This window comes from Clarias gariepinus, chromosome 1 (genome assembly GCF_024256425.1).
Source record: "Clarias gariepinus isolate MV-2021 ecotype Netherlands chromosome 1, CGAR_prim_01v2, whole genome shotgun sequence".
Taxonomy (NCBI): domain Eukaryota; kingdom Metazoa; phylum Chordata; class Actinopteri; order Siluriformes; family Clariidae; genus Clarias; species Clarias gariepinus.
This window is the reverse complement of record NC_071100.1, coordinates 14368005-14382947: the sequence shown is the minus strand read 5'-3', so window position 1 is coordinate 14382947 and position 14943 is coordinate 14368005. Positions and strand designations below refer to the sequence as shown.

Below are 14943 nucleotides of genomic sequence, written 5' to 3'. Positions count from 1 at the left end.
CCAATTTTCAAACTGGGCCAGCATTGGATGTGGTGGCAGGGTTGTATTGGACAATGGGTTAAGGGTCTTGCCCAAGGACCTGGCACTGGTGGCTCAGCGTCGGTGGGGCTCAAACCTCCGAGCAGCAACTCAGAGCCACACAGAAAGGTAAAATGAATTAAACAAAAACAGAGTTTTTCCGCTGTATAAATCCACTATTCCTACATTTTGTCCTTTGTACAATTGGCTTAAAATTCCATTTGACCCAAATCTAATGTGCGGTGGTTGTGTGTCAAGTGGTCGCCAAAACAGACCATCCAATCATAACACTTGGCCCGAATTTTACACCAGATGCCCTTCCTGACTCAGCTCTCCCATTCTATCAAGGCTTGAGACACACATACCAAGGACCCATTGGGTGGATTTGGGCTGGGAATCGACCCCACAGGCTTCCCGCATAGCAGATAAGAAGCCTACCAATGAGCCACTGGTACTTTATTCCTATATCTAATCTAAGTACCCATGCTAAATTCTTCAGCACTGTCTCAGCAGGCTATCAAACCATCCAAACATGATAACAGCGGTAAATCAAAAGCCCACTATCTGAACTTCACAGTGTTTAAAATAACTCTAATATCTCCAAACGCATACTTCTGTACTAGATTAGTAGGTAAAAATAGTATATTCGAATATATATGAGTTCTGATTGGTCAGAAGATTTTGAATAATTATCCGACAGCTGCTCGAAAAGGTGTTCTGAATGCAAGCAAGGCAAACTCACACGTTCACTGTATATTAATGCGCTCCCTTCTAATACATTATCGTTCCTATAGCAACAGCCTACTTGTATAGCGGATGCTCCACACAGACAATTAAAAATAGTTTTCTTTTTTCAGTAAGGAGTCTCCAGTGTCGATAGGTTGTAACACTCATAAGTTAAAACGATAAGGAAAAAAGGCAGATAAAGGGAAAGAGATAGTGAAGATGAGTGTGTGTTGGAGGAGTGGGAGAGAAGAGGAACGGAGAGAAGGCTTTGCATACTTAATGAGCTGGATGGTTCCATGCCTACCAGCGCCAGGTCGATCGAATTACCTTCTGGCGTTTTTGCCGCGCTCACGACCGAAGGTGCAAATTACGTTCCGTAAACAAGGACAATTATGGCATTTCGTCGAACGCATGAGCGCATACACCGCTTCGCTTAGAGCGGTGTTCTGCAAAAGCAACGAGCATCAACAACCGATTCGGGAAGAGCCGCGTGTCATCTTGAAACGCTTACCGCGCTCTTAAACTCATCTCATCTCCAAGCGGCCCTAGCCGGAGCCCTTAGCGTTGGCGGGGAAACGACCCTAAGGCTGAGAGCTGGGATTTAATTCAGGCCGTGTCTCGTTTAGTGCGGGAGAAGAGGAACGTCGGAGCGGACCGCTTTAGATTTATGTTGCCATTTCGCTCGGTAAAGGATGTTAAGCAGTGCCCCTTCTGGCTAGCTGCCTCCTGCACTCCAGACCGTAATTGGACCGTACACATCGCAGACAGTGCAGATGTGGTCTATCAGGGTTTCCTGAGCTAGTGTACTGTATATTTGAAGCTGCTCTCCAAACACACACATACACACACACACACGTACTGTAATGTTTCCTGCTCGCGGTCTCTGGTTTGTATCACGGTAAATAATGACGCTAGTGGAGCTGATATGAGGACTGGTGACATCAGTGCAAGATGGACGAACGTGTTTTCCTTCACCTAGCGCTCTGGAAATGGCAGCCGGTCAATCAATAGAGCTAAAAATAATCACACGGAGATAACACTGTATTCTAAGTACCGACAGGGTTCATTTTTTTGGAGGTTGGTTGGTCCATAGGTGACCAACGAGGAAGCGACGGTATTTAAAGACGTCCATGAGAAATGATATCTTGTCTTTTTATGTGATATAAAACGTGCATTGTGACGATATTATATTGCCATCTGTTACTGTTCATTATGGACTCTCATGCTTTCATTCCTTCTTTTTTTTTATTTTTTTGGGGAAGGGGGAAACTCGGCACTGCTGTAAATTAAAGCGCGCCCTTGATGTGTTCTCTCCAGATTTAAATAAATTAAATGAAATGAAAGATCACAGAGAGGGAGGCACTGACAAGTGAGGTCTCCAGAGCTGGGGATGAAACTCCTGGAAACCTTCCAGCAAACACACACATACATACACACACACACTCATACACAAGATCTTCTATTACATAAATCAACGTGATGCTCTCTCTGTCTGGTGGAGGCTTCCTACTCGATAGCCTCTCACAGGGGGATTAATGGACGAGCAACAGAGTAACCCGTCCAGCTTTGTCAGAGTTTCTAGACGACTCGAGGGAAAGAGGAACGACTCCCAGCTCTGGTGCTATGTTATCCTAAGGTCTCTCTCTCTCTCTCTCTCTCTATCTAAAACCTGAATCCGGGGACCGACATCAATTATTCTCCATCAGTCATTTATCTGGCATAAGAGCGACAGAGGAGGTCAGCGCTGAAGGTCAGGAGGCCATCGTGTACGATCCATCAAGGACGAGAACAGTGTGAGAGGAAGAAAGAAAGGAAAAAAATAGGGAGGGGCTGACGAAAAAGGATCGAAGACAAGGGGAGAAAGAAAGAAAGAAAGAAAGAAAGAATGAAAGAAAGAAAGAAAGAACGAGGAGAGGAACGTGTCCACACGGAAATGCTGCTGTGAAACCCAAGCCCCGGGTGGGAAATGTTTGATCATGGTTTCTGTGCCTCCTGGGGAGGAAATGGACCTTTGTTCGTGTGGTTACTGGATAAGGGTCAATTACCATCATCTCCCACTTTCATTGTCACCTCTGCGCCAGAGCTAAATCGGTCCCAGCTTGAAAAAGCAAACGTTTTTGAAATATCCGATGGGTTTCAGCAGTCGTCCTTCCTGCTACGCTGCATACGCCTCGCAATTTCATTAAATCTGTTGCTTGTCTTTTACTGTCATCCTGCATCCTTATTTGGCCTGGTATCCTTCACTCCATCATTATGCTTTCTCTCCCCTTAATCCACACCTGGCTTGGTTCATAACAGGAAGCAATTACCTGATGAGCTGAATCAAACGAGTGGGAGAAAGACAAAAACATTCCAAGAGCAGGGATTGAGAAACCACAGACCATGCCAACCACCATTTCTGACCTCCCCCTCCTCCTCCTCCTCCACCTCTTTCTTCTCCTCCTTGTGCTTTTCCAGCAGATGAGCTCACTGTTGATTTATTATAGCAGCCTGCGTCCTGCGAGTGTCATGCACAGAGATCCAAACGCTACAGGAGCCAGGCGGTGCCAGGGAAACCTGATGCCTAATTCAGAGAACAAATACTCCTGCCAAAGAAAGCCACACCCTGCTCTGAGCGTGTCAAAGGAACCACAGTTTTAAAAAATAATAACAGTTTACCAGGTTTAGAAAGAAGAATAGGACATAGGGATCTACTGGTATTGAATTGTTTCCGGCTTAATGTAGTTTTTGGTGGAAAAGAGGAACTGACCATCAATGGGGGGGGGTGTGAGGGAGAAAGAGCAACGGAGCAAGACGCAAGAGGCATGGAAATAATCAAAACTGAGAGCGAACAACAAAGCACCCAGGCTCCAGATCAATCGGAGCAGTAGGGTTAAGACTGTGCAAAGAAGTCCCTCAAGCCAATCCAGCACCAAGCGGCAGGGTGCAAGATAAAGAAACATCAAACGGCATGAGGTTAGAGATCATCCATGAACATCTGCAAGGACATACTATATACGGCAAATCTGAGGAAACGCAGAGCACTGGAAAACCGCAGATCTTATGGGACTTCCATATTTGAACAGATAAACAAGTAACCGAGAACCAACCAGACATGGTAATGAAAAATAGAAGTTACAAAAAAAAAAAAAAAAGCTAGAGCAATATCAGGAAGTGGAGGAAGGTTAAATCCAAGGTTGCCCCGCTGATGATGTCAGCGCTTAGAGCGGTGATCCAGACTTAGGAGATGGATATATACAAGAGTCCAAGATATTTACATTTATGGCATTTGGCAGACAGCCCCACCCAGTGTGACGTCCCAATTAAAAAACATGAGTGGGAACCTATTTAGAAAGGAAGGCACCTCATCATTCAATGTGTCGCAGGAATCCATGTTGCTGAGATTAAAAGGCTAGTTTTGATTTTTTTTTTTTTTTCAAGGCTGTCTTAAATCAAAATTGATTTAATGGATTTTCTTTCCCTGGAGCCGTACAAGTCCAGTTCCGGGTAGCCATACGGTTAGTTTTGGTTAGCCCTGTGGTTAGTTAGTTTCCGGTGAAAGCAATACGTTTTTTTATTGGAAGTAATAAACACTTTATGAAGCAGAAGCTCCAAATGAGTCTCAGCTGAATTCTGGAATGCATTTTTGCACGAAACGAGGGTTGGGGAATTTGGCCCCGATTACTATTCCGCGCGGCAACCTTTACGATCAATGTACAGAGCACAAAAACTTAGATCTATGGTAATGTACTCATATGCACCTCAATTCTGATTTATGAAAGTCTTCCAAACTATCGTTTTTTTTTATGTTCTGTTTATTAATTTTCCTTAATAACTGCCTTCACAAAAAAAAAAAAAAAATGCAAAGATGATTTGAAAGCATTCGCATGAAGATGTAGTAGTAGAGGAGATAGAAATGGAGGGAAAACACCAGCATTTCCACTAGCAAATGCTGTAAAATGAAAAAATGACAAATGCACAGATTGATAAAGTGTGGGCTGACAATGAGATTCTACTCGTCTATTTGGTGTTTGTCCCACCCACGTGAAAAACAATGAAACTGGAATAACCCCGTTTTTGTGCAAAGAGGGGAAAAAAAAAAGCGACATTTTTTAAAAATATCCATGTACATATGGGGCCGGCCTCATGACTCTTTATACAAAGCAAGCTGTTAGCTCCAGAAGCGCTGAGGGAAGTTGAGAGAATAGCGCCTTTACACCAACTCTGCCTTTATTTTCGAAGTACAGTAAATTGTACGAGTACATAGAAAGGAAAGTAGAAAGAGTGAAAGATAAAGCGCAGTAAGAGACACGAAGATGGAGCGCGCGAAAGGGACGCGGAAAGAAACAGAGGATGAAAGAGCGCGCACAGGAGACAGAGAATGAGGACGAATTAGAGCGGTCTAAATAAAAGGGACATTGAGTTGCTCGGTGGACTGGCAGCTCAACAACGGCCGAGCAGTGCATACTGGGCCTCTTTGTAAAGGAGGAGACACAAGATCAAGCCAAACAGTCTTCACCCCTCACAGAAAAAGAAAAAAGAGAGAGAGAGAGAGAGAGTGAGAGTGGGAAGGAGAAGGGAGAAAACACACACACACACACGAATATACACACCAGAGAAAGAAACGAGGAGGAGAGAGAATACACAAGGAAGCTCTTTGCTAGAATAAACATTTCTGCGCAAAGTGTTGATCCGCTGTCTGCCAAGTGCCAGGCTGCTCTCTCTCTTTCTCTCTTTCTCTCTGGCTTTCTTTTGTCTGCCGCTTCCCTCCCCCATCGACTTCGACTGGAGCAGAAAGCCAGGTCAGCACTGCTATTTCTACTCCCTCTCATTAGACGTGCAGGTCGGAGAACTCTCCCTGCACAGCAGCGTGAAGGTAAATCAAATCCGGCCCACAAACCCGGGGAGTAGGTTGGAAGGGACCTCGTTGTCTCTGCGTGAGGAAGAGGCAGGTCTGTACAAGAGAAAACAAGTGAGGCACAAATGGGGCATATCAGATGTTCATCCCATGATGTCGTCCCCTCCTGCGGTGACACAGGTGCATTTCACAATCACATAACCGACAAAGAGGCTTCATTTTCATGAGCAGACACTAGACACCAGAGCTGGAAAATGACTGTCATCTCAGGGTGTGCAAAATTATGGCTTGTGGGGAGAGCGTCTGAGATTGAGTGTGTGTGTGTGAGAGAGAGAGAGAGGAACTACAATACAGTGGTGTTCAGAGGTGGCTTTCTTCCCCCGAATGCTGCACTGCCTAAAAGGTGTGATGGATCATGTGAAATTTGACCAAGTGGCAAATGGAGTGGGGGGTGCGGGTGTGCGGGTGTGTGGGTGGGGGCTTTGCACTTGACAGAACTCTCAACGGACGCAAACCTGCCAGCCTTGTAGGCCGAGAGAGCTGAGGCGGACTAATTATATGCCAAGGGCAAACAAGCGCACACCAGACAACAAAAAAAGAAGGTGAGGTAGATAAAAAAAATAATAAAAACGAAAGCCAGAACCTCATTCGGCTGCCTAATGTCAGTGTCACTCACATTCTCTGCTTGTGATAACGAGCGGGAGAGGGAGAGAGAGAGAGAGAGAGGACACATGGGTGGAAAAGGCGAGCCAACATTAATGCTAACAGCTTTATCAGTACCGGGACATTCCAAACGTCCTGCGCCAGGCCCCAGGCGAGACACTGTCCAGACGGCCTGCTCTGATAAGAATGAGAAAGCCAAGGTGGTCAAATGTGAATAAAATAATAGCTCGCGCAGCTCTCCAAAGGTCGTCGACCTTAAAAGGCGCTCCGCAATTAGCCATACTGGCCTTGCCACTTTTAAAGCGTTACGGTCGGGGCGTGTCACAAATACTTGCTGCTGAAACAAGCTGCCAAATGGTGTAAGGAAGTGACATTTGACAAGTGGGGTGCCATTTGTTTAGCACTGATAGTTATAGAGGTAGCTATGTGTGAAGTAAAAGATATTATTCATACGAAAATGCATTGTTACCTAAGAGCAAAATGTTCTTTGCTGTCCACTAAAAAAAATAAGACATTTGAAGTTGCACATTTTATATGACCGGTTAAATGCGTGTTACATCTTTAAGAGCTACAACAGCTTAAAGGCATCCTGATCTTCAAGACACCCATTTCACAATAAGCTCATCTTTTCTTTAATAGATGCTACAACATAAAATTATACGGCTGACATCGCAGGCCGTAGCGACTCGATACATGTCAGATGACCGTGAGGTCGATAAACTCAATAAACTGCAGCCTATAAAGCGTATGTCTCAAAGGGACAGCACTTCCATGCTAGCTTACAAATATCTCCAAATAATTCCGCGCAATAAAACTTGTTTTAGGACGTTTTAAGATCCGCCATAAATCACTTCCTCTACTTTATCCATTCGAAACGCAACATCTGTCTTTTTAAGGAGGACGAAATAAAACTGGAGGATGTGAAGCCATATGGTCCATCGCGGCAGAACTTGTACCAAATGCTAGATCTGGGATTAAATTCAGTCTAGGATTAAAACGTCAGGAATCGGCGTGATGATCTCCCCAGACAAGAGTAGAAATAGTCTACGAATAGACTAGAAATATGATCTGAATATTCATGCTACTTCACAAGTTTCTGATCGAAATCACAACACATGAATAATACATAGCGGTACAAGGATCATCATGCAAAGCAAACGTGTTAACAAAGCGTGAGACGAAGCACTGGCACATTTAACAGGTACACTTGCACTCAAGTTGGAAAGAAAAATGGTTAGTCATTAGATGTTCTTTTTTTTAAAAATAAAAAAATAAAAAACCCTGAAAAATAGTGCCCGTGACACACATTGCATATTAGAAGTCAGCACACGAAAGAATGGCATGAGCAACAAGACGTCATGAATTTAGCCACAGGGGTGCGAAGGGTGTTTGTCACAACACTGTGCGATGAAGAAGCAGTGGGCTGATTTGAAACATCCATCGGCGTGATCCGAAAACTGAAATGCAACCTTCATTACGATGTATTGATCAAACCAAAACCCCTGGACTCATCAATCTGTTTCCTTCCAGCTCAAGAAGCGAACAACACCCCGAGTGCGGTTAGCAGTTCTGGTCCTGAAACCCTAAACATGAAAGCCTTTATTTCCAGATGTAGGGACTGAAAAGACTTTCCTAAAATCTGAACACATTTAGAGAAGAGAAAAAAAAAGAGGGAAAGGGAGAGTCAGAGCAACAGAGATCAGCTCCCGATTCAGTGGCTTTATTGGGAGCTCTGTAAGCTGAAGTCATGGATCTCGTTTCTCCCCGATGTCTTACAGCGTGTCACATTTGGAATCAAAATCAAATCCATCTCCCGCTGATACTGCAGTTGTTTTAAGCGCGAGGATGTGCAAGGCCACATGTCTACCATCCATCTTCTGACTACGTAAAGCCTGACAACAAAACGGCACGGGTCCCAGGCCCGATTTGATCAGTTACCGTTCTCTCCTCCACGGCCAAGCCATAGTCACGTCATTAGAGAAGGTCCCTGCATTATGTGATTTAAGGTTACTTGCTCATCTATAAACCAAACACAGGCTTTGTTGGATGAAGAACATGCCCCGGGGGGGCATGAACCCAGAGCCAGATTTACAGCGACTAGGTCGTAAGGGTCATGCTTGGCCAAACACTATTCTCTAAATAGTCTAAAGTGGTTCAAGGTGGACCAGGAGCTGCGGTAATGGGGCGTGCAGAAATCACAGAGATCCTTAACAAGCCTTCATGCTTATGTTGGGAAAAACATAAAGCAAAAAAGGGAATGTTTTTTTCCTAAACAAAGCTGGATTCTTAATCTGGAAATATGTACCGTACTGTATGTGTGTGTGTGTGCAAATGTTGTCCCTGTTTAATCCATTCACATTTAATTTAGTGGGATTAAGTGAACAATTGGTGTTTCTGGCCGTTTGCATTAGAAGGACTCATTTGTTTTGGAAAAATCCCAAAGGACCCTATTAATTAAAGATTATTCAAGAAGTTGTTTACTGCACTTCTTAATACACTTAACACACTGACTTCCCATTGATAAAAGTGGCCACAATTCATATTTCTATGCTTTTCATGCCCGTCTTTTAGATCCCAATTAACACCGATACGATATCTTGACCTACTCTTTATGTGTTGTACCTTATTACCTTTACAAACCTATTTAAGCTTGCATCATGCCATGACAGGACTAATAAACGTTTATCATTTTGTGTCCCACTAGTCTAAACTGAACGGAAGAAAAAGGAAAAATGAGTCCAGTTACGAGTAAGCACCTCTTGCATGAGACAGCATTGACTCTGGCTGTTTCAACAAAATTGTGAAGTCAGTCAACTGTAGCTTCCTCGCTTAAAAATGTGACCCCGGCTGAGAAGGTCTCATGCTCACCATACCCCCTTCCCTCTTCATTTCGATCTCTCTAAACGCACTTGGACGCACCGCGGACCAGGTTTGAATCCTTTTTCGCCATGCTAGGAAACGCTTCATTAGCAATAAAAATGCAAGCCATGGAGGAGAGCAGTGGAGGGCGAGGAGAAATGAAAGCAGGATGGATGGCTTTGATGGGGCGTGGGGGGAAGGGTTGGTGGGGGGTGGGAAGAGGCGATGCTGGTTGGCGCCTTGAAAGTGTACTCCGTTCAATTAGGCTTTGGGGAATATTCATTAACCCAGTTTTAGGAGCGGATAGCCATAATGGCTAGGCTGAATCATGATGCCATGGGTAAAAACGAGAACGGCTTTAAAAGGTAGGCAATTACAAAGCATCAGCGGTACATCAGGATCTATTAAAAATAGCCACGAGGAAACCTGCTGCAAAGAGCTGTAATGGAGTACATTTAAAGAAGTAATGGCTCCCTCGGCTTATCAACTATATAAAGAATGAGATAAGCTTATCTGGAGCACTTGATGGTGCCTTTAAGCTTCTAGTAATGGTGGTTATCTGTCTGTCACAGGAATAACTCATATAGAAAGAACTCCCTTCTTTACGGAAAATTTATGGCAACTCTGGTGTTGTTAATCGTTTCCTAAAAAAATTTCCTTGCCTCTGTGATGTATCGACAAAGCTCCCAACGTTAGCCGTCCATTTTCTTCTACGTGTGTGTTAAAATCCTGAGATATGAGTAACGTGCATCATCACACACATGTTACATATTTCCAGACCTGCTCAGCCATCGGCGCTGATGCCCACGTTACAAAGCAACAAGCGGCAAGTCAGTCCAGAGTTATTTCAATTATTTACAGCCTCCAGGCTGCAATTAAGCAAAGTAATGAATGTGGCTGCCCCCCCTCACCACACCATTACCACCACCCTCCTCGCACTAGCCTGGCATGCTATTAATCCTGCCTCACCCAGCCATGAGGCTCTCGCAAGAAAAAGAGGGGGAGAAAAAAAAAACGGCACCCACTCCTAGGAAACATACACAAGGCAAGTGAGATGTCCACGCTAATATTTAACAAGTTGAGTTTTATGGAAAATGCTCACCACGATGATTAAATGTGATGGCTGCATAAGCAGAAAAAGTGTGAGGCCTCTCTTTGGGAGCTCACAAAAAAAAATCGGTGCCCTACGGGGGTGGGGTGGGGGGGTCCATTAGTGGATGCTGTTTCATTAGCACGGTCTCTGGCCATTAGCCTCCCCATCGGGCTGACAAACATGCATAAAGGTAGAGCGGACGAGATCTGGAGCTGAATTATGAAGGGACTTTCAATGCTCGTGCGGTATAATAGGTTGGGAGGATGCTGAAGCCTGTCTGATAAAGAGGATGTTATGCACCAGTGGCCTTGAGCCTTGCTTATTGGCTGATCTTCCGAACTTTGTAGAATGCAACGTGCCCCCATTGGAGGAGTCTGAATAGTGGGGGAGTGGAGTGAGTCGAAAGGGTAAAGAAAGCAAATGGTGACCTCTAACCCATGACATTCTCCTTCCTTTCGCTCTCTCGCCATCCTCGCCCCTCCCCCGCGTCTCTTCATCTCCCCGAGACTACCTCACGCTCCGCGCTAGCATGTGATATCTGTAGCGAATGTGTGAAATCCAGCAGCAGCTCCCAGAGCCACTCTAATCAAACGCAAGCCCATAGATGGAGCTAACACCATGGTGAGGCTTCTCCCAGGCAATAATTACCGACTGCGCTTCATTTGGGCGCTGCACATCAAGACACCGTCAAACCATTTACCGAGCAGCTGGATATGGACTTCGTTCACACCTTCATTTAAGACTGTCAGGAAGGTATCAGGGTAGCATTGTTCTGAGAAGGTTTCACTTTTAAAACAAGCTGCATTTTGGCCCTGAGGGCTGATTTGTAATTACAAAAACCTACCGATTATATGTATGTACAATCTAATTTTCTTCCCCGGTACCAGCAGATATTATAAAAAAAAAAAAACAGCTCCAGTTGTTTAGCTTCAGTGTTCCTAATGCCTGTTTTGTCTCAATTCAAATCAAAATCTAATGAACCCCACATTACATCACTGAAATTCTTTGGATTTCCATTCACAAGTACAAATTGGAAATGCCTCCATGTTCAACTAGGAAGTCACTTTAACATGAAATGGTTTTCTTTTTGATCTCAGAGCCTCGCAAGCCTTGTAAGACCAGCCCGAAACGAGCTGCATTTCCCGGGAACGGAGAGAACGGACGCTGCCTTCATTTCCCAAATGGACAGTGAATGGCTTTCAAACAGTAGGTGCGTTGGACACGCTCAGCGATCATAAAAGCTCCAGAAGTCATTCTAAGATGTTTTGCGAGCTTGGGGTTTTAACGACAAGGATGCTACTCTAGAGAATAGAAGAAAAGAATGCTTTTTCCTTCTTTCTTTTTTTCTCATCCTGGCTTGCTCTGGCAGGTACTTGTGAGCAGCATGCATGTCCTTGTTTTTTTCTTTTTTTTGCTTTGATGTCACTAAAAAAGATATCTGGTAACATAAAGGTACGTCAGTGAAAAGTGTTATGATATGATTGTTCTTCTGATCAAATGAGAAACTTGAATGTGGTTGGATTTAATTGAATTTCTATAAATGAGTTTCTATGGCAACGCTCTTCAATCCAAGCTGGCTCATGTAGCTAGATAATGCAGTTAAAAATCGGCTAGCAAGCACTATAAAGAACAAGTCTAGTAGTGTAAAAAACGAATTGCGCTTTTCATGGGCACTATTTCAACCTGGGAAAACTAGGCTAAGTAAAACGGCAACGTTTTCGCGTTATCGTTATCAAGATACACTGTACAGCGTGGTCTAAGAGCGGTATCAACGCTGATCAAGTTCAAACCGAGATACAATGCTTCAATCACAAAGTTCTATGCTACAAGCGAACCCAAATTTGCTTACCCTGCTTTCCACCCATTTTTCCGTTGTTTTTTTTTTTTTCTTCCTGGCAATGTAACACACAAAGTGGAAACTCTGCAGGCTTTTCAGAAAAGCTCATTTTTTTTGTGTGTGTGTGTGTGTGCAAGTCTGTGATTAGAAGCAGAGCTTGAACTTTTATTGGTGTACAAACCAAACAACATGGCTTTTAAGCCCACATAACAGTGTGGCTAATTGGTAAAACATGTCTGAAGCTTGTTTTCACCCACCGTAGATCAGAACCACACGTGGAGCTGATGTGATACACGTACACCCTCATACACACACACACACACACACACACAGGAATAAACCAAACACTTCACAAAGTGCCAACACATTTTCACATGAGCACAAAGAACATTTGATAACTTACTCTTTGAGTAGCTCTCTCTCTCGCTCTCTCTCACACACACACACACACACACAAACCTTCCATATAAAGAAAACCTATCCTTGTGTTACCATTTGGTCCCAACCAAGATGTTAAAACATCCCCCAAACACACACACACCACACCATGGCACCTTACAAACAACCAACACATGTTCTCATATGCCAGAAAGTACATTTGATACCCTGACATGCACTTCAAAGCACACACACACACACACACACACACACACACATACACACACCTACAAGCATGGCCTTGAGCCCACGACAAGCTTTCGTGTGATTTATAATTTGTTTATTTGTTCGTTTTTTGTGTTGATGTTGTGTTTACCGGTGAGAAGCGGTTGTCCCTCAAGTAGGGTTTCAGGCATCGGTGCGTCGTAAACGTCTTCAGAGAAACCAGGCCTGCATGGTACAGAGCTTCTGCCTTCCGTGCCAGTCTGCAAAATCACAAAGTGACTCATCAGTGCACCATTAACATTTCCTAACCTGTGGCCCTTAACCCCTCAACACACACACACACAGATATGTATACCCCCCCGCTACACACACACACACACACACACACACAGAAACACAAGCAGCACCTGTTTTATAACGGGACAGTGAGTGTAATTAGGCTAATGAGGCTGGCGGGGTTAAGTGTTCTACTGCGAAGCGTGGCAGGAAACGAGAACAGCAGCCGTTTTGTTTTCCACCGAGCTTGTGGGAGGGCCAGTGATCGATCGGCAGCATTAGATCTGCCCACGGCTGTTCGACACACAACTGCTCCATCTGAATAGTGGCCTTGGTTTCGGGGGAGGAGAAAAAAAAAAAAAAAAAAACACACAGGACTCGTGAAGCGTTTTTTTCTCTTGAAACGTAACAGGATTGGGAAGTGTGTATGCACAACTTCTCTCAGACTTCTTACTGACCTTTATACCAAATTGCCCCAGAACCGAGCAGCACTCTCATACTCACCCCCCCCCTCTCTTCACCCCACGCACACACACAAAATCACCATCACTCCATAGTCTTCATACAATCACTTTTGTGAGGGGCCCTAAAGGAATGCGAGAGCTCCAGAGCAAGACAGCATCACAGCTATTCATGCCACTCTTTCACTGCCCGGAATTTCAATGACAACAAGGCGAGGGAGAACAATGGCTGGTTATCACTGAGTTACCAGGACACGTTATACACTAAGCATGGGCTGGGGAACTGACTCAAGATGTCCTTTATTAGTAATCAGACAGAAAGTAAACAGGAAAAAAAAAAGAAAAGAAGAAGATCCGCGAGAAGGAGGGAAATTCTTAACTGATTTACCTACATTAACGCTTTGAACGCATGAAATCTTTTTTTTTTCATTTTTGCTTGAACAATCCGTTTGTTTGAAATTGATGCAAGTTTGTTTACACACATATATATAAACAAACTTGCATCGATTTCAAACATCAATGTATAGTATATATAGTATATAAAATGATATAGCTATAAGTAGGTTCATGAATGTATATATAAAGTATATGCTTATGCAGTTCATTCATGCGCCTACTACAGTCTACAATATATCAATGAAAATGATTAACCAGGGTCTTTTTATTTCACATGTGTCAGCCACATTAAAGGACATTTCACATCATTTACACTGAAGTTATGGAATATTCTTCACAATCAATAATCTATCTATCTATCTAAAGAATGTCCATATGACAGAGCTCATAACACTCCGAACATAACTCCAAATTAAGATCTCATAAGTGCAACATAATGAACAACTTTATAACAGTTTAGGAGTAATAATTAAAAAAAAAAAAAAAAAAGTATATATACACATGCACCTATAAATCATAATGATGCGTTATGTTGGATAAAGTGCACAGAGAGAGAGAGAGATCAGACAGTCCCGCTTAATACAAAGTATTCAAACACGGATAACACACGCACACACACACACACACACTCAGCAGTGCCGCGTCTCTGTCCCCGTGCGTGTGTATTTGCGCAGTGTTCCGAGCAGCATAAAGGCATAAAGAAGCAGCAGCAGCAGCTTTAATTCCCCTTACCTGGAGTGCGGTCAGAAGGAAGAGCAAAAGGCCCGAGCTTAGCTCCATCGAGACTCTTTATCTCGTCCTTTAAATTCGTTTCTATCTCCGCGTGAATCCCGTGTGATAAAGATCCCGCTCGGTTCTGGGCTGAGCGCGTGCCGCTGACTGCGCATGAAGCTCTCGTGCCGGCCGTGTATCCGCTCCGCGCGCGTCGCTGGTACTGAGGCTGCGACTCCGTTACACAGAGAAAGGGAGAAAACACTCTCACACACACACACACACACACACGCTCATACACTACACACTCACAAAGCCAGGATCCTCTCTCACACACGCCCCCTACGGGCCGCTGTGGCTTCACGGTTTTCCCCTCCGACAAAAACGCAGCCTTGGTGCTAATTTGATTGGTTTTGATTTTTTTACAATACGGTCAATGTGTGTAGCCAAAAAAGCTACTTCT

General features: G+C 44.0%; 1 protein-coding gene across 1 annotated transcript in view; it reads right to left on the bottom strand.

The window, feature by feature from the left end:
• LOC128527025 (cadherin-2-like) overlaps positions 1-14727 on the bottom strand; it is a 93715-nt gene extending 78988 nt beyond the window's left edge. The window contains exons 1-2 of the mRNA XM_053499330.1: positions 14502-14727; positions 12788-12896 (exon numbers count right to left, since the gene is read on the bottom strand). Of these exons, the coding sequence (XP_053355305.1) occupies positions 12788-12896; positions 14502-14549 (157 nt within the window). The 5' untranslated portion in view covers positions 14550-14727. The remainder of the gene's footprint in view (positions 1-12787; positions 12897-14501) is intronic.
• Between the last annotated feature and the right edge of the window lie 216 nt (positions 14728-14943).